Source organism: Salvelinus alpinus, chromosome 13, assembly GCF_045679555.1.
Source record: "Salvelinus alpinus chromosome 13, SLU_Salpinus.1, whole genome shotgun sequence".
Lineage (NCBI taxonomy): Eukaryota > Metazoa > Chordata > Actinopteri > Salmoniformes > Salmonidae > Salvelinus > Salvelinus alpinus.
The window spans coordinates 29,948,528-29,974,997 of record NC_092098.1 but is presented as its reverse complement, the minus strand read 5'-3'; the positions used below and the strand labels follow the sequence as shown (position 1 = coordinate 29,974,997).

The 26,470-nt window shown below is 42.6% G+C and overlaps 1 protein-coding gene across 2 annotated transcripts in view; it reads left to right on the top strand.

The window, feature by feature from the left end:
* LOC139537509 (protein phosphatase 1E-like) overlaps positions 1–26,470 on the top strand; it is a 109,409-nt gene that overhangs the window by 31,477 nt on the left and 51,462 nt on the right. The window contains exon 2 of one of the 2 annotated variants that reach the window (XM_071338902.1): positions 16,499–16,613. The exons of the other annotated variant lie outside the window; for it this stretch is intronic. Coding sequence (XP_071195003.1) covers positions 16,540–16,613 — 74 coding nt within the window. The 5' untranslated portion in view covers positions 16,499–16,539. The remainder of the gene's footprint in view (positions 1–16,498; positions 16,614–26,470) is intronic. 2 annotated transcript variants of the gene reach the window in all.

Genomic DNA, 26,470 nt, shown 5'->3' with positions numbered 1-26,470 from the left:
ACCAACAAGTAATCTAACCTAACAATTCCACAACTACTACCTTATACACACAAGTGTAAAGGGATAAAGAATATGTACATAAAGATATATGAATGAGTGATGGTTCAGAACGGCATAGGCAAGATGCAGTAGATGGTATAGAGTACAGTATATACATATGAGATGAGTACTGTAGGGTATGTAAACATAAAGTGGCATAGTTTAAAGTGGCTAGTGATACATGTATTACATAAAGATGGCAAGATGCAGTAGATGATATAGAGTACAGTATATACATATACATATGAGATGGGTAATGTAGGGTATGTAAACATTATATTAAGTGGCATTGTTTAAAGTGGCTAGTGGTACATTTTTACATAATTTCCATCAATTCCCATTTTTAAAGTGGCTGGAGTTGAGTCAGTATGTTGGCAGCGGCCGCTAAATGTTAGTGGTGGCTGTTTAACAGTCTGATGGCCTTGAGATAGAAGCTGTTTTTCAGTCTCTCGGTCCCTGCTTTGATGCACCTGTACTGACCTCGCCTTCTGGATGATAGCGGGGTGAACAGGCAGTGGCTTGGGTGGTTGTTGTCCTTGATGATCTTTATGGCCTTCCTGTGACATCGGGTGGTGTAGGTGTCCTGGAGGGCAGGTAGTTTGCCCCCGGTGATGCGTTCTGCAGACCTCACTACCCTCTGGAGAGCCTTACGGTTGTGGGCGGAGCAGTTGCCGTACCAGGCGGTGATACAGCCCGACAGGATGCTCTCGATTGTGCATCTGTAGAAGTTTGTAGAAGTGCATCTGTAGAAGAATTTCTTCAGCCTCCTGAGGTTGAAGAGGCGCTGCTGCGCCTTCTTCACAACGCTGTCTGTGTGGGTGGACCAATTCAGTTTGTCCGTGATGTGTACACCGAGGAACTTAAGACTTTCCACCTTCTCCACTACTGTCCCGTCGATGTGGATAGGGGGGTGCTCCCTCTGCTGTTTCCTGAAGTCCACAATCATCTCCTTTGTTTTGTTGACGTTGAGTGTGAGGTTATTTTCCTGACACCACACTCCGAGGGCCCTCATCTCCTCCCTGTAGGCCGTCTCGTCGTTGTTGGTAATCAAGCCTACCACTGTAGTGTCATCCGCAAACTTGATGATTGAGTTGGAGGCGTGCATGGCCACGCAGTCGTGGGTGAACAGGGAGTACAGGAGAGGGCTCAGAACGCACCCTTGTGGGGCCCCAGTGTTGAGGATCAGCGGGGTGGAGATGTTGTTACCTACCCTCACCACCTGGGGGCGGCCCGTCAGGAAGTCCAGGACCCAGTTGCACAGGGCGGGGTCGAGACCCAGGGTCTCGAGCTTGATGACGAGTTTGGAGGGTACTATGGTGTTAAATGCTGAGCTGTAGTCGATGAACAGCATTCTCACATAGGTATTCCTCTTGTCCAGATGGGTTAGGGCAGTGTGCAGTGTGGTTGCGATTGCGTCGTCTGTGGACCTATTGGGTCGGTAAGCAAATTGGAGTGGGTCTAGGGTGTCCGGTAGGGTGGAGGTGATATGGTCCTTGACTAGTCTCTCAAAGCACTTCATGATGACGGAAGTGAGTGCTACGGGGCGGTAGTCGTTTAGCTCAGTTACCTTAGCTTTCTTGGGAACAGGAACAATGGTGTACTGGGACTTAGCCTGTTTGATTGCCTTGCGGAGAGAATAGGTACACTGTTTGTATTCGGTCATGTTTCCGATCACCTTGCCCTGGTTAAAAGCAGTGGTTCGCGCTTTCAGTTTCACGCGAATGCTGCCGTCAATCCACGGTTTCTGGTTTGGGAATGTTTTAATCGTTGCTGTGGGTACGACATCGTCAATGCACTTCCTAATGAACTCGCTCACCGAATCAGCATATTCGTCAATGTTGTTGTTGGACGCAATGCGGAACATATTCCAATCCGCGTGATCGAAGCAGTCTTGAAGCGTGGAATCAGATTGGTCGGACCAGCGTTGAACAGACCTGAGCGCGGGAGCTTGTTGTTTTAGTTTCTGTTTGTAGGCTGGAATCAACAAAATGGAGTCGTGGTCAGCTTTTCCGAAAGGAGGGCGGGGGAGGGCCTTATATGCGTCGCGGAAGTTAGTATAACAATGATCCCAGGTTTTACCAGCCCTGGTAGCACAATCGATATGCTGATAGAATTTAGGGAGTTTTGTTTTTAGATTAGCCTTGTTAAAATCCCCAGCTACGATGAATGCAGCCTCAGGGTGTGTGGTTTCCAGTTTACAAAGAGTCAGATAAAGTTCGTTCAGGGCCATCGATGTGTATGCTTGGGGGGGAATATATACGGCTGTGATTATAATCGAAGAGAATTCCCTTGGTAGATAATGCGGTCGACATTTGATTGTGAGGAGTTCTAGATCAGGTGAACAGAATGACTTGAGTTCCTGTATGTTGTTATGATCACACCACGTCTCGTTAATCATAAGGCATACACCCCCGCCCCTCTTCTTACCAGAAAGATGTGTTTCTGTCGGCGCGATGCGTGAAGAAACCAGCTGGCTGCACCGACTCCGTTAGCGTCTCTTGAGTTAGCCATGTTTCCGTGAAGCAGAGAACGTTGCAATCCCTGATGTCTCTCTGGAATGTTACCTGTGCTCGGATTTCATCAACCTTATTGTCAAGAGACTGGACATTGGCGAGTAGTATGCTAGGGAGTGGAGCGCGATGTGCCCGTCTCCGAAGCCTGACCAGGAGACCGCTACGTTTGCCCATTTTACGGCGTCGCATAGGGTCGCCGGCTGGGATCAGATCCATTGTATTGGGTGGAAGGCAAAACACTGGATCCGTTTCGGGAAAGTCATATTCCTGGTAGGAACGATGGTGAGTTGACGTTAATCGTATATTCAGTAGTTCCTCCCGACTGTATGTAATGAAACCTAAGATTACCTGGGGTACCAATGTAAGGAATAACACATAAAAAAAACTAAATACTGCATATTTTCCAAGGAACGCGAAGCGAGGCGGCCATCTTGGTCGGAAGTATCAGGCCCCTGCGGACTGAAGTTGCCCACCCCTGAGCTAGGGTATGGTGACTGCCATATTTTGCCATACCCAATTGAAGCCCCTGATTGTATCCAAATATATCCATAGAATAAAATAAATTAAACATGAGCCTTCTGGGGCCTCCCGGGTGGCGCAGTGGTCTAGAGCACTGCATCGCAGTGCTAGCTGCACCACTAGAGTCTCTGGGTTCGCGCCCAGGCTCTGTCGCAGCCGGCCGCGACCGGGAGGTCCGCGGGGCGACGCACAATTGGCCTAGCGTCGTCCGGGTTAGGGAGGGTTTGGCCGGTAGGGATATCCTTGTCTCATCGCGCTCCAGCGACTCCTGTGGCGGGCCGGGCGCAGTGCGCGCTAACCAAGGGGGCCAGGTGCACAGGGTTTCCTCCGACACATTGGTGCGGCTGGCTTCCGGGTTGGAGGCGCGCTGTGTTAAGAAGCAGTGCGGCTTGGTTGGGTTGTGCTTCGGAGGACGCATGGCTTTCGACCTTCGTCTCTCCCGAGCCCGTACGGGAGTTGTAGCGATGAGACAAGATAGTAATTACTAGCGATTGGATACCACGAAAATTGGGGAGAAAAGGGGCTTAAAATAAAATAAAAAAATAAAAAAACATGAGCCTTCTGGTGACACAAACTTGGTGTTGAAGAGGAAGATGGGGAGCATGAAGAAACAGACACCCAGTACGAGCTGAGAGTGGAGCTGCGCAGCACAGTGGAGAAAGTGAGGAAAATTGTGTGTCACTTTGGCAAGTTAGTCATTGGTCAGTGATGACAAGCTTAAAGGGGTAGGCTACGTGAAGGAAGAGTTCAGGAAACATCTCAAGATGAACTTAGACTGCTGCACACGGGGGAACAGTCTGGCAGATATTGTGTGTAGCACAACACTGTTTGGAATGGCATGGTAGGAGAACCCTTTGCTCTCAGCCATTTCTTCTAGGATGTTTTGCTGCTAAAGCCCCCTCTGCACTTGCCTAGCAAGTGTTACTTGGGGGTGTAGGCCTGCACATATTAATCTGTGTTATCAGATTTAGCATTTTTCCTCTGTGTCAATAATTTTTGTGAAGCTCTGTTGGAGCCGTAGGTCTACTAACTGCATTTAATTCAAAGTCACGTGTGAAGTTACAGCATAAACAATGCGTGTGCTTTCAATTTATGATGTGACTGTGTAAGTAGACCTAAATACCACAGGCTACAACAGTACACACACTCACAGATACACACTGAACATTGGTGATTGATCATGCAGAGAAGGATGTGTTTGGGTGATGATTGTATCTGTCAGTAGGCCTATTAAAGGCACTGATGTTTGCAGATGAGAAAATAGTTGGCATTTACAAGGTTTGTGTGTTTAAACAAGCTAAAAACACCTAGCACCTGGATGGGAACCAGTATTGGCCTTACATAAGAGCCGCAGACCACAAAAAGCACTCTGTTTCAAAGTGTTGTGCTTGGCAGTTATTATAAAACAAAAGGACGCTCTCAAGGGTCCTCCAAGGTTGTCTCTCCTCCAAGCTTTTAATTTGTATAAAAGAGGTCTGTCACCCTCTTTGCGATGCCCGGCTAGCTAATTGGATGGAAATATTATAGATTTTGCGGCTCCTGCCAGTCACACAGCAATTACTTGTGTGTTTGATGGCAGTTTCCGTCTATACATCTTCTGCAGTTCAAATGTGGTTTGCGCTACAATTAGAATGTCGAAGGTCACTCCCAGGCCCGCAGTGCAGCATACATTTCAAATATCAAGTCACCGCAATGTCAGCTCAGCACATGATTTCAAAGCAGAACAGCAAGTGCATTCAGATGTTAGGGCAGAACCAGTGATCTGTCCTTTTCGATGCCCAAAGAAAGGAGCTTGCCTTACTTTATCCAGATTTTACTAAACATGATCTTCACACACAAAGTAAAAGCCTTTCAATAAGCAGTGCATATCAACAAAAATTGGATTTACTGCAGTTGATTATCGTTAGAATATTTTGTCATTTACTATTTTGGCATACTAATCAGAACATCCACTTGAGTCCCTAATGTACTTTACAGGATGATCTGACCTCTTTTTGCATTGAACTAGTTTCAGAATCTAAAACAATGGATCACATTTGGAAAAGTTAAAAGGACCAATTTATAGTGCATTTGGAAAGTATTCAGACCCCTTCGCTTTTTCTACATTTTGTTACGCTACAGCCTTTCTAAAATGGATTTGAAATTATCCTCATCAATCTACACACAATACCCCATAATGACAAAGCAAAAACAGGTTTTTAGAAATGTTTGCAAATTTATAAAATAAAATAAAAACTGAAATATCACATTTACATAGCTATTCAGACCCTTCACTCAGTACTTTGTTGAAGCACCTTTGGCAGCGATTACAGCCTAGAGTTGTATTGGGTATGACGCTACAAGCCTGGCACACCTGTATTTGGGGAGTTTCTCCGATTCTTCTCTGCAGATCTTCTCAAGCTCTGTAAGGTTGGATGGGGAGGTACACTGCACAGCTATTTTCAGGTCTCTCCAGAGATGTTTGATCATGTTCAAGTCCAGGCTCTGGCTTGGACATTCAAGGACATTCAGAGACTTGTCCCAAAGCCACTCCTGCGTTGTCTTGGTTGTGTGCTTAGGGTCGTTGTCCTGTTGGAAGGTGAACCATTTCCCCAGTCTGAGGCCCTGAGCGCTCTGGAGCAAGTTTTCATCAAGGATCTCTTTGTACTTTACTCTGTTCATCTTTCCCTCGACCCTGACTAGTCTCCCAGTCCCTGCCACTGAAAAACATCCCCACAGCATGATGCTGCCACCACCATGCTTCACCGTAGGGATGGTGCCAGGTTTCCTCCAGACGTGACTCTTGGCATTCAGGCCAAAGAGTTCAATTTTGGTTTCATCAGACCAGAGAATCTTGTTTCTCAGTCCTTTAGGTGCATTTTGGCAAACTCCAAGCGGGTTGTCATGTGCCTTTTACTGAGGAATGGCTTCCGTCCGGCCACTCTACCATTAAGGCCTGATTGGTGGAGTGCCTCAGAGATGGTTGTCCTTCTGGAAGTTTCTCCCCTCTCTACAGAGGAGCTCATCAGGTTATTGACACCCTGACCAAGGCTCTTCTCTCCCAATTGCTCAGTTTGGCCGGGCGGCCAGCTCTAGGAAGAGTCTTGGTGATTCCAAACTTCTTACATTTAAGAATGATGGAAGACGCTGTGTTCTTGGGGAACTTCAATACTGCAGACATTTTTTGGTACCCTTTCCCAGATCTTGGCCTTGACACAATCCTGTCTCGGAGCTCTACGGACAATTCCTTCGACGTCATGGCTTGGTTTTTGCTCTGACATGCACTGTCAACTGTTGGACCTTTCCAAATCATGTCCAATTAGTTGAATTTACAACAGGTCGACTCCAAGTTGTAGAAACATCTTAAGGATGATCAATGGAAACAGGATGCACCTGAGCTCAATTTCAAGTCTCATAGCAACGGGTCTGAGTACTTAGGTACTTAGAGTACTTTTTAAAAAAAAAATTATAAATTTGCAAACATTTCTAAAAACCTGTTTTCGCTTTGTCATTATGAGGTATTTTGTGTAGATTCATGTGGGCATTTTATTTAATAAATTTTAGAATAAGGCTATAACGTAACAAAATGTGGAAAAAGTCAAGGGGTCTGAATACTTTCCAAATGCACTGTATATCAAAATGTCAAAGATAAGATCATTTTGAAATGGCCTCCCAAAGAAGCACATAAACCAAATTGTACATTCTTGATAAATTCACACCCAATATGTTGACATTAACATCAGTGCTGCAGACTATACAAGAACTGTAGTGAAAACAATGGGGTGATGAAGAGTTCAAGAATAGTGAACAATCTGTCAGTTGTTGTTTTTCTACCATGGCTGCTTGCAGTTCCATGTCCAAGGCAATGACATGAAACATCTGAGGCCTTGTTGTGCACACAGTGTTCCACTAACATTTTGACCCTCTTCAATCATCCCATTTTAAGCTGTGGTTGAGATTTCAGTACTCCCCCTGTCAGATACCCAGTAACTGTTGGGTCTGCTGTGAAGAATTTGGCACAGAGAAAATCTAGAGCATGCCACGGAAAATTGAAGCCACAAAGGTCCCATCGGCACCTGCCTCCCCTTAGAGGTTCTCCTGTCCCTCAGAGCTCTCCTATCTTAGTGCTATTTAGGCCTGGCGCTGGCAAGCACGCTCTGTCTGACACAGTTACTATTGTTTAAAGGGCCACTACCCAGACAATGACGGCAAAGGCTGCTCGGCGATCCTGGACAAGCTGTCCTGGTTTTTGCTTATCTTTACCCCAGATGTAGGTACAGGGGTGTCTAAGCTCCCCCATATCTGCTCTCCCTTAATCCCTTGTCCTTTATTATCCTCTTCTGGATCATTGAGTGACTGTCAGTGACTGACATAACAAGAGAAAAACTGCTGATGTACAACCAAATTTAGGAATTGCACTTTTTGTTTTCTAACTCTAAACAGACCCCAATTGTATTCTAACGCTTGAGACTCTGAGTTTTAGGAACTCTGACTGAGTTCCTAAAAAATCTAATAAAAATATTATAGTAATTTTTTACTCTGACCTGTCGCGACCCACCATTACCATGTCACGATCCACCATTAACACAACCCATTTTCACGACTTCCGCCGAAGTCGGCTCCTCTCCTTGTTCGGGAGGCGTTCGGCGATCGACGTCACCGGCTTTCTAGCCATCGCCGCTCCATTTCTCAAATATCCATTTGTTTTGTCTTGTTCCATACACACCTGGTTTTCATTCCATAATCACTGCATGTATTTAGTCCTCTGTTCCCCTCCATGTCTTTGTGTGTAATTGTTTATTATGTGGATATTGTCAGGCGCCATACTTTTGTTATGTTCCGTGTTTTTGGCACGTTTATGTTTTTATGTGCTGTCATTTTTGGACCGGAATTAAAGTGCACCTGTTTACTACACTCTGCTCTCCTGCACCTGACTTCGCCTCCCGTACACACCCCTACTTTAAAGAATGCTGCTTTAACTTCTACCGAGTCAGAAACCCGGATCCGGGAGCACCCCCCACCCCCCACCAGTAAAAAAGCTGAATAGCATAGCTAGCATAGCGTCACAAGTAAATAGTAGCATCTAAATATCATTCAATCACAAGTCCAAGATACCAGATGAAAGATCCACTTCTTGTGAATCCAGCAATCATTTCTGATTTTTAAAATGTTTTACGGGGAAGACACAATATGTAAATCTATTAGCTAACCACGTTAGCAAAAGACACCATTTTTCTTTGTCCACCATTTTTTTCTCTCCACCAGTAGCTATCACCAATTCGGCCAAATAAAGATATTGATAGCCACTAACCAAGAAAAAACCTCATCAGATGACAGTCTGATAACATATTTATTGTATAGGATAGTTTTTGTTAGAAAAATGTGCATATTTCAGGTAGAAATCATAGTTTACAATTGCACCCACCATCACAACTCGACTAGAATAAATACAGAGAGCAACGTGAATTACCAATTTACTCATCATAAAACATTTCATAAAAATAGACAAAGCATAGCAATGGAAAGACACAGATCTTGTGAATTCAGACAATATTTCAGATTTTCTAAGCGTTTTACAGCGAAAACACAATAAATCGTTATATTAGCATACCACATGTGCAAACGTTACCCCAGCATGAATCCAAGGCAACGGGAGCGATAACGTTATGATCACCAAAATATATTAATATTTTCACTAACCTTCTCAGAATTCTTCCGATGACACTCCTGTAACATCATATTACAACATACATATAGAGTTTGTTCGAAAATGTGCATATTTAGCCACAAAAAAACGTGGTTATACAATGAGAATAGTAGCAAAACTGGCCTGAAAATGTCGGGCGCTATCTTTGAGAGTGATCTAGTCTAATCGATAGCTAATCATAAACTTGACTAAAAAATACAGGGTTGACAGGAATCGAAAGACAAATTAGTTCTTAATGCAATCGCTGACTTACATTTCTAAAATTATCCTTACTGTGCAATACCGGGTCCGCCAAAGCGAAGCTACACATAACAAAATGGCGATATATGCGTTTAATATTTTTCAACAGAACAGCGATTTATCATCATAAATAGTTCTTACTGTGAGCTGTTCTTCCATCAGAATCTTGGGCAATGTATCCTTTCTCCGGTCTAATCGTCTTTTGGTCGAAAGATGTCCTCTTGTCCCGTCGAAATGGCCAATAACTTTCGGTATGTACAGGAAACGTGCCCAGCTCATGGAAGAGCGTCACAAATAAATGCCTCAAAATCGCACTAAACGGATATAAATTGCTATAAAACGGTTTAAATTAACTACCTTATGATGTTTTTAACACCTATAACAAGTAAAAACATGACCGGCGATATATTACTGGCTAAACCAAGGCTTGGAAAGGGGTCGGTCCGACGCCCTTCATGTGTCCAGCGCAGGATCCAAAAGAAAGCTACTTCCGGTCTTTTCTGTTTTATACAGGCCCTGATTGCACAATCGACTCCATTCAAATTGTCACCACTTACTGACATCTAGAGGAAGGTGTAGGCAGTGTTTGTATCCTCATAGCATTCACAGGGACATTAAAACTGACCTGGGACCAGAGGCCAAGATTTCTGAAATCTCCCTGTCAGGGAAAGTGCTGTAGATAGAGTTCTGTTCCACTCAGAGACATAATTCCAACGGTTATAGAAACTAGAGAGTGTTTTCTATCCAATAATAACAATAATATGCATATTGTACGAGCAAGAATTGACTACTAGGCAGTTTAACCTTTCACGGCTACTAACCCCGGATCCGGGATCACCCCCCACCCCCCACACACTGATTAGCATAGATAGCATAGCTTCACAAGTAGATAGTAGCATCTAAATATCATTAAATCACAAGTCCAAGACACCAGATGAAAGATACAGATCTTGTGAATAAAGCCACCATTTCAGATTTTTAAAATGTTTTACAGGGAAGACAAAATATGTAAATCTATTAGCTAAACACGTTAGCAAAATACACCACTATTCTAACTCCATCAGTTTCTTACTCCTTCAGGTGCTATCACCAATTCGGCTCAACTAAGATATTGATAGCCAATAACCTATAAAAAAAACCATCAGATGACAGTCTGATAACATATTCATGGTATAGGATAGTTTTTGTTAGAAAAAAGTGCATATTTCAGGTAGAAATCACAGTTTACAATTGCACCGACCATCACAAATCCACTAGAATTACTAGATAGAGCAACGTGTATGACCAATTTACTCATCATAAAACATTTAATAAAAATAGACAAAGCATAGCAATGGAAAGACCCAGTTCTTGTGATTTCAGACCATATTTCAGATTTTCTAAGCGTTTTTCAGCGAAAACACAATAAATCGATAAGTTAGCATACCACATGTGAAAACGTTACCAGAGCATCGATTCCAGCCAAAGAGCGCTATAACGTAATCACCGCCAAAAGATATTAATTTTTTCACTAACCTTCTCAGAATTCTTCCGATGACACTCCTGTAACATCATTTTACAACATACATATACAGTTTGTTCGAAAAGGTGCATATTTAGCCATACAAAACCGTGGTTACACAATAAAAATACTAGGAAATCAAGCCTCAATATGTCTGACGTCATCTATCAGAGTGATCTAGTTTAATTGAAAGCTAATCATATACTTGACTAAAAAATACAGGGTAGACAGGAATCGAAAGACAAATTAGTTCTTAATGCAACCGCTGATTTACATTTTTAAAATTATCCTTACTTTTCAATACAGGGTTCGCCAGGTGAAGCTATACCAAACAAAATGGCGAAATATGCGTTTAAAATATTTCGACAGAAACACGGTTTATCATATTAAATATTGCTTACTTTGAGCTGATCTTCCATCATATTCTTGGGCAATGTATCCTTTCTATGTTATAAACGTCTTTTGGTCGATAGATGTCCTCTGTCCTTCGAAATGTCCAGCACCAACGACCGACACCCTAAAACGTGTCCAAACTTTCAGAGTGCACAACAAAGAAATTCCTCAAAATCGCACTAAACGGATATAAATTGCTATAAAACGGTTCAAATTAACTACATTATGATGTTTTTAACAACTATAACGACTGAAAACATGACCGGAGAAATATTGCTGGTTAGAAAACGATTTGGAACGAGGCAGGTCCGATGTCCTTTACGCTTCAGGCGCACGTTGAGAAAGGGTGGTCTCTGTACATTTTCGTCTTTTATAATGGCTGTGAACGTCCCATCGATTCCATTGAAAACGTGATGACGTACAGACACCCAGAGGAAGACGTAGGCAGTGTCGGTTTCTTCATAGCATTCACTGTCGCCTTAAAAACAGACCCCAGATCAGAGGTAAAAATTTCTGAAATCTGAACCCTGTCATGAAAAGTGCTGTAGAAATTGTTCTGTACCACTCAGAGACAAAATTTCAACTCCTATAGAAACTATAGACTGTTTTCTATCCAATAATAACAATAATATGCATATTGTACGATCAAGAATTTAGCACGAGGCAGTTTAATTTGGAGACACAAATATGCTAATGCGGAACAGCACCCCCTATAGTTGCAAGAAGTTAATTTGGCAATGTCAAAAAAAATAAAGTGCTAACAGCACCCCCTATTGACAAAAGGTTATTAAGGAATAGCATTTATGTTTATACATGGGTATACCCAGTCTGAGGACCATGTATATTTCACTAAAACATCTTACTGTTCTCTACCTGTGTTGATGGATATCTACATGGGCTCACTGTTGAGTTATGAGTTATTAACACGTTGGCAGTATGGGTCCTTAAGTATAAAGTGCTTGAAAATTTCAGTCCAGTTTTATCTCAGTAGCAGTCTGGTAAGATATTTGTAGTGTTTTGGAACACCAAATCTCTGTTTACCTGGCAACGCTAAATCTCAGTCTTATACAGAGGAATGCCAAAGGCAGTAAGTACAGTTAATCTCCGTTAAACCCAACACTTGATTTACCAATCTGTCCTGACAAAAATAGTTTTTTCCCCCTCCTTTCTAAACAGGTTGTTGCACTACGCTTGTAATAATACATCACATTCGCTGAGTCACAGTGATTCTCAGCCATGCCTTGCTTTTGCACTGACTTGATTGAAGAGTTCAACACTTGTTTGGTCCCTCTGCCTAAAGTCTTATTTGGTCATTGTAGGCACATGTAACACTACATTTACATAGATGACAGCTATACATAGATGAATTGTACACAACAAACACTTGACATTGTGTCTCTATCAGAGGTTGCTGTGTCTCTATCAGAGGTTGCTGTGTCTCTATCAGAGGTTGCTGTGTCTCTATCAGAGGTTGCAGTGTCTCTATCAGAGGTTGCAGTGTCTCTATCAGAGGTTGCAGTGTCTCTATCAGAGGTTGCTGTGTCTCTATCAGAGGTTGCTGTGTCTCTATCAGAGGTTGCTGTGTCTCTATCAGAGGTTGCTGTGTTTCTATCAGAGGTTGCAGTGTCTCTATCAGAGGTTGCTGTGTTTCTATCAGAGGTTGCTGTGTTTCTATCAGAGGTTGCTGTGTTTCTATCAGAGGTTGCTGTGTCTCAATAGGTTGAACTGGGTCTGGGGAGCACAAACCTCCCACTGTAAAATGGTCCAGTCAAGGACATACAAAGTGGACCAAACTTGAGCGATGCACATGACCTGCTCTTGTCTGCGAGTTTTCTTCCTCGCTGGCTGTTCTCTACCTCCGCTCAACAGGCAGTGGAAAGAGGATTGTGTGGAGGCGGGAGATGGCAGCCCTACTTTCACAAGCAGCTAACGCTTCCAGGGTGCTGTAACTTCACTGCATTGCCTGCTTTCCATAGCTTCTTCTGGGTTTTAAAAACATTCTTTTTTTAGCGCCTCTCTGCCAGCATGTCGCTTGGAGCTTCCAGTTCCCCCCCACCAACCGGCATCAGACTCACTAGTGGTTTACTCATAAATGCTCTTGAGTGTTTGTGTCCCCTGAGAGGCCTAAAGGCAAAGGAGTGGTTGGACAGCCAGCATGTGGATTCTTAACTATTATCTCTTACCCAAGGTAAACAAGTGCCCAGTGTCACTAATGGGCACTTTCCTCAGCTCTACTGGCGTGACAGTAAGGTTAACCTGAATGGTGGATTCAGGGGGCAAGGATGGACAATGTGATTCTGGGAGCAATGACGGTTAATTTATAAATGGGATTTTTTGGGTCATATGGTCCCATAACTCAGACACCTGCTGTATGTCCAAAGCTGCTGCTGTAGAGGGGGATGTAAAAATGTCACCACTTCTGAAACAGTAGTTCTATCACAGTAGGTCTTGCCCTTATTTTTCACACTAAAATCCTAGCAATCTTTTCAATAGTCATTCAAGTGGAGTCCAGGTTATTTTATTTTCTAAATAGTCAGCTGGTGCCCCAATTGTGGAAGTAAAATGACCTTCAAAACCTCCTGAACAGTTTAACTGTATGTCCTCTGTTCTCTCTCCCTGAAATAATATTATAGATATATGTGCAGATGTTTTTAATGTCTTCTCTTGGCCAGTGTATGCAGCCTCTATGTTTATGAGCAGCCCAATGTCAAATGTTGAGTCATATGTTTGCAGCAGAAGAAGAAAATGCAAAGCAGTTTCTCCGACTGACAGACTGGAATCCCTACTTGCCCACCTAGTGTCTACCCTGGCAGAATGCAAATGATTGCCATTGAATAGAATGCAAAAGGAGGGAAATATGCCAGTGCACGTACAAATCCAATCATGCGAAAAAGGCACCTTATTGCTCTGAACATAAATGCATAAAAACAAGCCTTACTTCAGAGGAGAGCAAGTAATTAGGTTTCATTAAAGACATGCTCCGGAACTTTTGCGACTAGTAAGTACACTGAACAAAAATATAAACTCAACATGCAACAATTTCAAAGATTTTAGTTACAGTTCATATAAGGAAATCAGTAAATGTAAATGAATTCATTTGGCCATAATATATTGATTTCACATGACTGGGAATACAGATATGCATCTGTTGGTCACAGAAACCTTTGAAAAAAAGTAGTTGCGTTGATCAGAAAACCAGTTAGTATCTGGTGTGACCACCATTTGCCTCATGCAGCGCGACACATCTCCTTCGCATAGAGTTGATCAGGCTTTTGATTGTGGCCTGTGGTTGTCCCAGTCCTATTCAATGGCTGTGCGAAGTTGCTGGATATTGGCAGGAACTGGAACATGCTGTCGTACACGTCGATCCAGAGCCTCCCAAACATGCTCAATGGGTGACATGTCTGGTGAGTATGCAGGCCATGGAAGAACTGGGACATATTCAGCTTCCAGGAATTGCTGGGGGCCGTGCATTATCATGCTGAAATATGAGGTGATGGCAGTGGATAAATGGCAAGACAATGGGCCTCAGGATCTTGCCACGGTATCTATGTGTATTCACATTGCCATTGATAAAATGCAATTGTGTTCGTTCTCCGTAGCTTATGCCTGCCCATACCTTAACCCACTTCCACCATGGGGCACTCTGTTTACAACGTTGACATCAACAAACCGCTCACCCACACAACGCCATACACACTGCCATCTGCTCAGTACAGTTGAAAACGGGATTCATCTGTGAAGAGCACACGTTTCCAGCGTGCCAATGGCCATTGAAGGTGAGCGTTTTCCCACAAAAGTCAGTTACAATGCCAAACTGCAGTCAGGTCAAAACCCTGGTGAGGACTACAAGCACACAGACGAGCTTCCCTGAGCTGGTTTCTGTCAGTTTGTACAGAAATTCTTCGGTTGTGCAAACCCAGAGTTTCATCAGCTGTCCGGGTGGCTGTTCTCAGACGATCCCGCAGATGAAGAATCCAGATGTGGAGGTCCTGGGCTGGCGTGGTTACAAGTGGTCTGTGGTTGTGAGGACGGTTGGATGTACGGACAAAATTTCTAAAATGACGTTGTTGGAAGCTTATGGTAGAGAAATTAACATAACATTCTCTGGCAACAGCTCTGGTAGACGTTCCTGCAGTCAGCATGCCAATTGCACGCTCCCTCAAAACTTGAGGGATCTGTGGCATTGTGTTGTGTGACAAAACTGCACATTTTAGAGTGGCCTTTAGTTGTCATCGGCACAAGGTTAGTGTGTAATGATCATGCTGTTTAATCAGCTTCTTGATATGTCACACCTGTCAGGTGGATAGATTATCTTGGCAAAGAAGAAATGCTCACTAACAGGGATGTAAACACATTTGTGCACAAAATCCAACAGAAATATGCTTTTTGTGCATATGGAACATTTCTGGGAATTTTTATTTCAGCTCATGAAACTTGGGACCAACACTTTACATGTTGCGTTCATATTTTTGTTCAGTGTATTTTTTTTTCAGCCTCCCGCGTTGGGCTGGATGTATGCAGAATTACTGTTAGCCACAAAATCCCTAGTTTGAAAGCCAATGTTTACTGGAAGCTATGCCATTGGTGTAATTGACTGCTGTTAGCTAGCACAGCTAATGTGAGCGCTGTTCAGGTCTGGCTGAGGTCTTTCACACTGACCTCCCTAACAGTGATGGAATTTATTGTGGTCAATGAACGACTGGACATTTAAAAAATTTAAATTTAAAAAACATGTTTTCACTTTGTCATTATGAGGTATATTGTGTGTAGATGGGTGAGAAAAAAAATATTGAATCCATCTTTAATTCAAGCTGTAACATGGCAAAATGTGGAATAAGTGAAGGGGTATGAATACTTTCTGAAGGCATTGTATGTGACGTAGTACGCAATTTTCGGGAACCACTTTTGGCTGGTGAGCGCTACTTTCAGAACCACTGGCTAAAAGGTATACAAAGTACTGGAGAATCTCTAAGAAATACCAAAAGTGAATATCACCCACGTGTCTTAAGCAGTCATGCATTATAAGTAAATAAGTCAGTGGTCACCAACCAGATCGACTAGTCGATCACCAAACATTTCTGTAAAAAATCCAACAATAAAGCCTTGCGTTCCTATTGTTTTATTTGTTCCAGCTGTTGGCGGTAGGTGCACTTGATTCAGCAGCCCTAGCGCCGGGAAGGTAGAACTCTGCCTACCCGGCAGGCCTAGAGAGAAAATCAAGTGCACCTATAGGCCTACAGCTGGCCAATCAGATAGCTCAGATCACAGTGTCTGCACAGTTTCCTTGAGCCATAGACTGTAAAAAAAAAAGTTGACAGATTTCAAAACATTTGAAGCCATGACTAGAGAGAGACTCAACGAATACTCATAAAAACAGCAGCTCTTTGCTGTAAGTTCATGTTTAAGTTGTTATTCAGCGCTGTCAACACTTTGTTCAACATTTCCATAAGCCATAAAATGCACATTCCCCCTACATCCACTCACGCTACAACCAGCACTGCAGCTTCAATGAATGAGTAGTGCAAAGTGTTCGATAAACTTGCGATATTATTAGCGGCTTGTCTTTTTTAATATCGATGAATATTTCACTTTCTTTGGTCATAGGAGTAACAACAACAATTGGTGCATGAGGCAGAAGTAAAGCAATGCGACTTGAGTTTCGACATCAGCTGGAAGACTGTCCCCATTTCTCAGCGGAGGGAGGGAGAGCGGAGGGACGGTGAGTCGGGTGAGAGGCAGCCTCACCGTGGTGCCTCACAAGTAATACAACAAATTCTCTATTACCAGTGTAATCATATACCACATTTTTTACAAATATAATTTCTAAATGGTCTGAGAATAATATAATTTTCCAGGGCAATTCAAGCATAGCCAATATGCAGTGATACCCTACTGCACAAACCTCATTACTACACAACTATTTTGCATAAGCGTATGTTTTTTAAGTCATGTTTTTTTTTCTTTTATCATTTTGACTCAGAAATGGTTGGCATCCATTTTAGATGTGCTTACATGCCCAATACACTACAGTGCATGACTGCTTCAACAATATGTATTTTGTAGTTTCTATAGAAACACATAATAAAAAATAAAACATTTAGCTGACCTTATGACAACAAAATGAGCGGTGTAACAGAATGACAGTCCTCTGAATCGCTGGATTAAGTTGAATGTGTGCTGTTGATTCATTGCTTGTCTCAATTATTCCTCTAAAAGGACAGTCAGCTACACCTAATACATTTATTGTGTGGATGACACACTACACCAGGGGAGATTTCCCTCCCACTAGAGCACATTGCCCAGTCTGGCACATTGTGTTAGATGGCAGTGGTCTCTCTTACCCAGTCCCGGCCTCTAAGTAGCTTTACCCTCCGTCCTTTGCTGTGGGATAGACATACAGTACATGTGGTATCCTATGACACCACAAAACGGGATGGAGAAAGTCTGCATTATTGAGGCAGCTGCCACCCAGACCTACATATTTAATAGAGACACTGTGCTATTAACTTACAACGCTCACTCTCCACCATGACGAAAGCTAAGCCCCCTCTCAGTTAACTGTCCTTGCTGCATGGTTATCAGGAGTGTGTTTTGCCTTGGAGCTGAATGATGTAATTTGTGAACAAAGGCGATTTAGTGATAACCAGTATTAGAAATGCACAATACTGCACACAATTAGTATAATTAGCTGTGCTAGCTAACAGCAGTCAAAGTGAGCTCTGTTCAGGTCTGGCTGAGGTCTTTCACACTGACCTCCCTGACAGTGATGGAAAATACTGTGGTTCCATGAATGACTGGACACGGACCTACTGCCTCAGTTTCTCCATCCAGCCCTCCGATAGACCAGATAGCTTGTTCACTAACGCATGCCCAACAAATCAGCAACTATCTCAGTCTTTGCCATGATGTTGTCATCCGCTAAGTACAAGCCATTGAGCTCACCCCCATGGCCCCTATGGTCACTTAAAATGTGTTTCCCTCTAATGTGTGAAATAGTCCATGTTGGCTTGGACAACCTCTGGAAATTGCAATGGCTTGGGTAACACAGGCGTGTTAGTGTGGCAAGTTGCAGTGTGGCACACAGACAGACCTGCGAGGACCCCTCCGGTCGGGTGCTGGGCTGCACACGGTGAACATGAGCCCACACTATTAACACTGCCTCTGCAGTGGCGTTCACATTGTCAGCACCCAGAGAGAGAGAGAGAGCGAGAGAGAGGGGGGTAGCAAGCTAGCACTATGAGGGCTGAGTCATAATAGTATGTGTGCTGACGGGCTGAGCCACCCCAAAGCCCAGCGATTAGCTGCTTCGCTTTAGTCAAGTGAGCTTTTCATCTACAGAAGCCATGAGTAGGGCTGTGGGGGTCACGAAATTTCGCCAGGCAGTGATTGTCAAGTAAATAACTGTCGTTCTCACAGTAATTGACCGTTAACTAACAAACACATTTAGCATCTCCTGGCTTCCATACATAGCCTACAAGCCATTTTAAAAAGTCTAATAAATCCATGTAATATAGCCTACACCTTTAGGCTGTATCACATCCGGCTGTGATTGGGAGTCCCATAGGGCGGCGCACAATTGTCCCAGAGTCGTCAGAGTTTGGACAGTGTAGTAAATAAAAAAAGGTTAAAAAAATGTTTTAAATAACAATAAATCCATTATTTATTTTAGACAGGTCTAAAGAAGCATGATATGAAGAAAATGTAGTCAATTTCAAAAGAAAATATTAGCACACTTAGTTGTCCTTGTGTTAGGTCCTGATGTGGCTATGCTAAATGGCTGTGGGCTACACTAGTTCGTTTAGCAGACAAGAGTTGCTTAGAATTCTGTGACATTATTTTATAGTATGAAGAATACAATTGAACAAAGCTGAATAAAATATAAATATTTTCTCAAACGATTTGAGGGAATGCGCACATGTAGCTATTCTGTGTTGAGCGGTTAACAAATAAATAGGTACTCCTATATGCTTAATTTAGAGTTATTAATTTAACTTTAGTTGTTCTACAAATGTTGGACTACATGTTTTGATTTTTAATACATTGTAAGGCTGCATGGTGAGACCTATTGATGATTTTTTTTTAAGTCGCTAGAAAAGGCATGAGCACTGCTTTGTTTTTTTGCGCAGGCTCTCATTCCCAATTTGACAAGCACATGATAATGCCTCGAATTTCACCACGGCATCCCCTGAGTGCTGTATTGTGCCCTTCTCCTTGAGTGTGCTGCACAATCCGAAGCGCCTCACTCACACAGCTCTCCATCAAGTCAAGTGAAGGGTCTTTCTCACAGGCTACAAGTTAAGACAGACACATCGGGACGCAACTGTGCACGTCCTTATCCAATTCCGAGGTGCATATTGAAGATATTGGATGAACTGTCCACATTTACTTTTCGTCAGCCAACAAGATAAGTAGGCCTAACGAAGAGCAAAAGCACTAGCCTATGTCAATCTACTATCCACCATAGTATAAAAGTCGACCTATTCTGTGCGAGAAAAACATTTTCAGTCTGGGACAGTTGTGGGATGCGATAGATCCCACATTAATACAATACAACAACTAATACAAATCATTTTTTATGCAATGTGGCTGATGTATTAGATCAGAACTTTTAGCTTAACATGTTGATAAAATATTAGGCTTCTTCACATTATAAGCGCAGCAATGTGCACATGGTAGTAGGCTATAAGCGCAAATGTTCCATTAGCGGAAAACACCATTATCAAAAGGGGCCCCAAATGCAATTATGCATGGATGCTTTTATTACAAAGGTGCATTTTTATGGTGAAAATTATCTTCCCCAAACTTGAAACTCACACGCTGCTTATGTATGCCAGTTATGCTCTACACCCCTTGTAAAGCAGATTGATGTGGTTAATTTTAAAGAAAGTTATTTGGCCACTTTATTTGTGATACAAATCTTATTAAAACATATAGGCCTATGGGCTAGGCTACATGAGGTGTGTGACTATGATTCGAACAAATTGCAAAAAAAAGTATGCTGGGCATCATTCACAAGTGATCATATATAATTATAATAGGCTAATATTGTCACCGATCAGACTATTCTTGATTTAATCTTGTCTTTACATAATATATGTGTGACATTTGTTTTGATTTAGAATGGACCATTATCATGCAACTGTATCGAAACAGGGGCAGGGCAATAATAAATGTAATCTATGCACTTAAATAGCAAATGGAGGATGCTTTTCCCGTGGTTTATTTTCATGCCAGCCAGCTAGACTATACTCCTGTTGTAAATATAAGCAATGTGCTTAATATTAGGAAAGTTGAGAAATAAATATAGTAGGTCTAGCCTATAGAAAGCTGATGAGATCATTATCTTTTTATTAGCGGCCATCACTCTGTTTTCTCACATAATTGCATAGCCTATAGAAATGTTGCACAACATGAGCTCATGGGCTCTCATGAAGTGTTTGATTAGATTTTCAAATACATTTGCGTTGATGTCAAAGTGATTAGCGGGACAATAGAGTGTTGGGTACCAGGTAGTTAGCAAGTTTGGTAGGCTACTAATAACCAGCAGCAGCATCAGAGCTCGGAGAAGCCCAATTCCCGTGACTAAACGGTCATGTGGATTTTTACTGCCTTCATGACCCGTGACCGCCGGTGTGGCTGTAATACGGTCACCGCAACAGCCCTAGTCATGAGTCGCCAGTGAATAACGGGAGATATGTCCCCCAGATATTGGCAGTGATTCAGTGTGGCCTTCGCTGGCTTTATCCTCAGAAGGGTCAACGGTGCCTAAAGTTTTAGGGACTAACGCCCTAGCCTTTCTTATTTTTTTATTTCACCTTTATTTAACCAGGTAGGCCAGTTGAGAACAAGTTCTCATTTACAACTGCGACCTGGCCAAGATAAAGCAAACCAGTGCGACAAAAACAATAACACATGGGATATGTCACGCTCGTCGAAATGAATGGACCAAGGCGCAGCGTGCGTAGAGTTCCACATATTTTAATAAATCGAAACTCACCAAACAAAACAAGCACAAACGAAACGTGATGTTCTGGGCTGCTCACAGGCAGCTACACAAAAACAAGATTCAACAAACTAAAGGTGGATAAAGGCTGCCTAAGTATGATTCCCAATCAGAGACAACGATAGACAGCTGCCTCTGATTGGGAACCATACCCTGCCAACAAAGAAATAGAAAAAACTAGAATGCCCTCCCAAATCACACCCTGACCTAACCAAATAGAGAAATAAAAAGGCTCTAAGGTCAGGGTGTGACAGGATAAACAAATGTACAGTCAATAACACAATAGAAAAATCTATGTACAGTGTGTTCAAATGTAGTAAGGTTAGGGAGGTAAGGCAATAAATAGGCCATAGTGGCAAAATAATTACAATTTAGCATTAACACTGGGGTGATAGATGTGCAGATGATGATGTGCAAGTAGAGATACTGCAAAAGAGCAACAACATGGGGATGAGGTAGTTGGGTGTGCTATTTACAGATGGGCTGTGTACAGGTACAGTGATCGGTAAGCTACTCTGACAGCTGATGCTTAAAGTTAGTGAGGGAGATATAAGTCTCCAGCTTCAGTGATTTTTGCAATTCGTTCCAGTCATTGGCAGCAGAGAATTGGAAGGAAAGGCAGCCAAAGGAGGTGTTATCTTTGGGGATGACCAGTGAAATATACCTGCTGGAGCGCGTGCTACGGGTGGGTGTTGCTATGGTGACCAGTGAGCTGAGATAAGGTGGGGCTTTACCTAGCAAAGATTTATAGATGACCTGGAGCCAGTGGGTTTGGCGACAAATATGAAGCGAGTGCCAGCCAACGAGAGCATACAGGTCGCAGTGGTGGGTAGTATATGGGGCTTTGGTGACAAAACGGATGGCACTGTGATTGGATGCATCCAATTTGCTGAGTAGAGTGTTGGAGGCTATTTTGTAAATGACATCGCCGAAGTTAAGGATCGGTAGGATAGTCAGTTTTACGAGGGTATGTTTGGCAGCATGAGTGAAGGAGGCTTTGTTGTGAAATAGGAAGCCGATTCTAGATTTAATTTTGGATTGGAGATGCTTAATGTGAGTCTGGAAAGAGAGTTTACAGTCTAACCAGACACCTACAGTTAAAGTTGGAAGTTTAGATACACTTAGGTTGGAGTCATTATGACTCGTTTTTCCACCACTCCACAAATTTCTTGTTAACAAACTATAGTTTTGGCAAGTCGGATAGGACATCTACTTTGTGCATGACACAAGTCATTTTTCCAACAATTGTTTAGAGACAGATTATTTCACTTATAATTCGTTGTATCACAATTCCAGTGAGTCAGAAGTTTACATACACTAAGTTGAATGTGCCTTTAAACAGCTTGGAAAATTCCAGAAAATTATGTCATGGCTTTAGAAGCTTCTGAAAGGCTAATTGACATAATTTGAGTCAATTGGAGGTGTATCTGTGGATGTATTTCAAGGCCTACCTTCAAACTCAGTGCCGCTTTGCTTGACATCATGTGAAAATCAGCCAAGACCTCAGATAAAAAACATTGTAGACCTCCACATGTCTGGTTCATCCTTGGGAGCAATTTCCAAACGCCTGAAGGCACCACGTTCATCTGTACAAACAATAGTATGCAAGTATAAACACCATGGGACCATGCAGCCATCATACCTCTCAAGAAGGTCTCCTAGAGATGAACGTACTTTGGTGCGAAAAGTGCAAATCAATCCCAGAACAACAGCAAAGGACCTTGTGAAGATGCTGGGGGAAACAGGTACAAAAGTATCTATATCCACAGTAAAACGACTCCTATAAATCGACATAACCTGAAAGGCCGCTCAGCAAGGAAGAAACCACTGCTCGAAAACCGCCATAGACAATCCAGACTACGGTTTGCAACTGCACATGTGGACAAAGATTTAAATGTATTTAGCTAAGGTGTATGTAAAAACTTTTGACTTCAATTGTAGGTATTTGTAGTTGTCCACATATTCTAAATCAGAACTGTCCAGAGTAGTGATGCTAGGCGGGCAGGCAGGTGCGGGCAGCAATCAGTTGAAGAGCATGCGTTTAGTTTTACTAGCATTGAAGAGCAGTTGGAGGCCACGGAAGGAGTGTTGTATGGCATTGAAGCTTGTTTGGAGGTTGGTTAACACAGTGTCCAAGGAAGGGCCAGATGTATACAGAATGGTGTCGTCTGTGTAGAGGTGGGTAAGATAAATCACCAGCAGCAAGAGCGACATCATTGATATATACAGAGAAAAGAGTCGGCCCGAGAGTTGCACCCTGTGGCACCCCCATAGAGACTGCCAGAGGTCCGGACAACAGGCCCTCCGACAAGCCTCGTCTCTGTCCCCCATCCACCTTGTCTTTCTGTATCCCCCTGGCCACTTTTGGCCTACCAGCACCATTGGATCCTTTTCTTAGGCTTGGATAGGATTAGGTCAAGTGTTTTGATCGTGTAGGGTCAGGACCCAGGAGTGAAGTAGCCCTGGCTATTCAAGAGTCCCGATTAGGCAGGCCACGGAGACATTCTAGCTACTCCATAGGCTAATATGAGACAACTGATCTGCCAGCTGGTGGATTATATAATACTATTTTGAGGCCCTGTGTGGAGCTGCACAATGCTCGCTCAAGTGCCTCCAAGGGAAGAACATTTAACTTTCCAATCTTTTACTGGAGGCCTCGTATGGGAACGAGTTTTGCTGGATCATTGATAATGGAAACTATGCATACTCATGCCAGGTTAAAAGATACAATATACATTTCTAATTTGTCATGCATGTCTTAAGTTTTATATTTAGTATTTCTGCTCTCAGTCCCATCAACTGATTTGTACAGTATATATGTGCCTAGGTGTGTTTCTCCATTCAAGGAATACACCTTAAAAATTATCCATTTAAACGGTAGTGTGGTGTCATAATCTGTGTGGTAAAACAAACAAGAGTCAGAAGTTACGAGAGTCAACTACACACCAGACTTGCCTGTAGAGGCAGAGTCTACTGTATCCCATACGGAACATCTTATTGCGTATGCAGAGTAAATGCCATTCTCTGCTGAGTCTCTGTGGCGTCAGCAGCCATTCCATTCCTGTTATCTTGCCTCCCCTGCTCATTGGGTATGGGCTCATGGCAGGGTAGCTCCCTCCTCAACCTGGCTTGATGTACGGCTGCTGACAACTTCCTGTTGAGTACAGTAGATACAGCATCATGATGGAACAGCTAACACACTGAATGCTAGCATCCACCAAGGCAAACTCATGACGTCTCTTTGAATGCAAGATGACAGCAGGTATCGAGTGGGTGATTTTATACACCACAGGACACGGATTGTGCTGCCAATTGAATGTGATATTTTCATCACTACCTGCAGCAAGAGTGAGTCATTTTAAGTGAAGCATAGTTGCCTTTGCAGCAGTCTCTTCTGATTTCATGCCACTTTATCATGCAGCTACTGGAAATCTCTAATCATGTCTTTAATATGTTCAGAACTCTGTGTACAGTACTCTGTGGAACAGTTTGATGAAGGTTTCTGAAAGACCCAGATTAGAGGCGAGTTAAGATGAGCGCCAGTGATCCGTTCTATGTGTATAGAGTATAAATCCCCTGCAGCCTTTCTATGGAAACTAGCCAATCAGTAGTCTCTACCGTTCAAAAGTTTGGGGTCACTTAGAAATGTCCTTGTTTTTGAAAGAAAAGCACTTTTGTCCATTAAAATAACATCAAATTGATCAGAAATACAGTGCAGACATTGTTAATGTTGTAAATTACTATTGTAGCTGGAAATGACAGATTTTTTTAAATCAAATCAAATTTGATTTGTCACATACACATGGTTAGCAGATGTTAATGCGAGTGTAGCGAAATGCTTGTGCTTCTAGTTCTGACAATGCAGTTCCAAGGAACGCGAAGCGGCCATCTCTGTCGGCGCCGGAAGTGATACCTGATCTACATAGGCGTACAGAGACCCATTATCAGCAACCATTACTCCTGTGTTCCAATGGCACGTAGTGTTAGCTAATCCAAGTTTATCATTTTAAAAAGGTTAATTGATCATTAGAAAACCCTTTTTGCAAATATGTTAGCACAGCTGAAAACTGTTGTTCTAATTATAGAAGCAATAAAACTGGCCTTCTTTAGACTAGTTGAGTATCTGGAGCATCAGCATTTGTGGGTTCGACTACAGGCTCAAAACGGCCAGAAACTAAGAACTTTCTTCGGAAACTCGTCAGTCTATTGTTCTGAGAAATGAAGGCTATTCCATGCGAGAAATTGCCAAGAAACTGAAGATCTCATACAACGCTGTGTACTACTCCCTTCACAGTATAGCGCAACCTGGCTCTAACCAGAATAGAAAGAGGAGTGGGAGGCCCCGGTGCACAACTGAGCAAGAGGACAAGTATATCAGTGTCTAGTTTGAGAAACAGACGACTCACAAGTCCTCAACTGGCAGCTTCATTAAATAGTACCCGCAAAACACCAGTCTCAACGTCAACAGTGAAGAGGCGACTCCGGGATGCTGGCCTTCTATCCGGGATGCTGGTCGCTTCTTCACTGTTGGCGTTGAGACTGGTGTTTTGCGGGTACTATTTAATGAAGCTGCCACAGTCGCCAGGTGAACGTTATTTTCTTCAATTCATTGGTGCGTCTGGGTTCTGGGTTAAGCAAGCAGTGTCAAGAAGCAGTGCGCCTTGGCGGGGTCATGTTTTGGAGGACGCATGGCCCTCGACCTTTGCCTCTCCCGAGTCCGTACAGGAGTTGCAGCGATGGGACAAGACTGTAACTACCAACTGAATATCACTTATAATTATTCACATTATAAGCACAGCAATGTGCACATGGTAGTAGGCTATAAGTGCGAATGTTCCATTAGCGGAAAACACCATTATCAAAAGTGACCGCAAATTCAATTATGTATGTAATGCTTTTATTATAAAGGTGCATTTTTATGGTGAAAATGATCTTCCCCAAACTTGAAGAAAAAGTTTCAAAAAAAAAGTTTTTTTTTTTTTCTTATGCTGGGCATCATTCACAAGTGATAGGCTAATATTGTCACCCATCAGACAATAATTGATTTAATCTTGTCTTTACATATACATGTGTGAAATATGTTTTGATTTAGAATGGACCATTATCATGCACCTGTATCGAAACAGGGGCAGCGAGATAAAATTTATGTCATCTCTGCACTTAAATAGCGAATGGAGGACGCTTTCCCCCATGGTTTATTTTCATGTCAGCCAGGTAGGCTATACTCCTTTTGTAAATATAAGCAATGTGCTTAATATTAGGAAAGTTGAAAAATAATTATAGTAGGCCTATAGAAAGCTGATCCTCCTCTTCTCAGTAGAGGCCATCACTTTCCAGCGCAATTGCATAGCCTATTGAAATGTTGCGCAACATGAGCTCATGGTCGCTCATGAAGTGTTTGATTCGATTTTTGAATACATTTGCATTGATGTCAGAGTGATTAGAGGGACAATAGAGGGCTGAGTACCAGGCAGTTAGCAAGTTTGGTAGGCTACTAATGACCATCAGCAGCATCAGAGCATGGAGAAGCCTAATTCCCGTGACTAACCGGTCACATGTCCGTTTGAAGAACC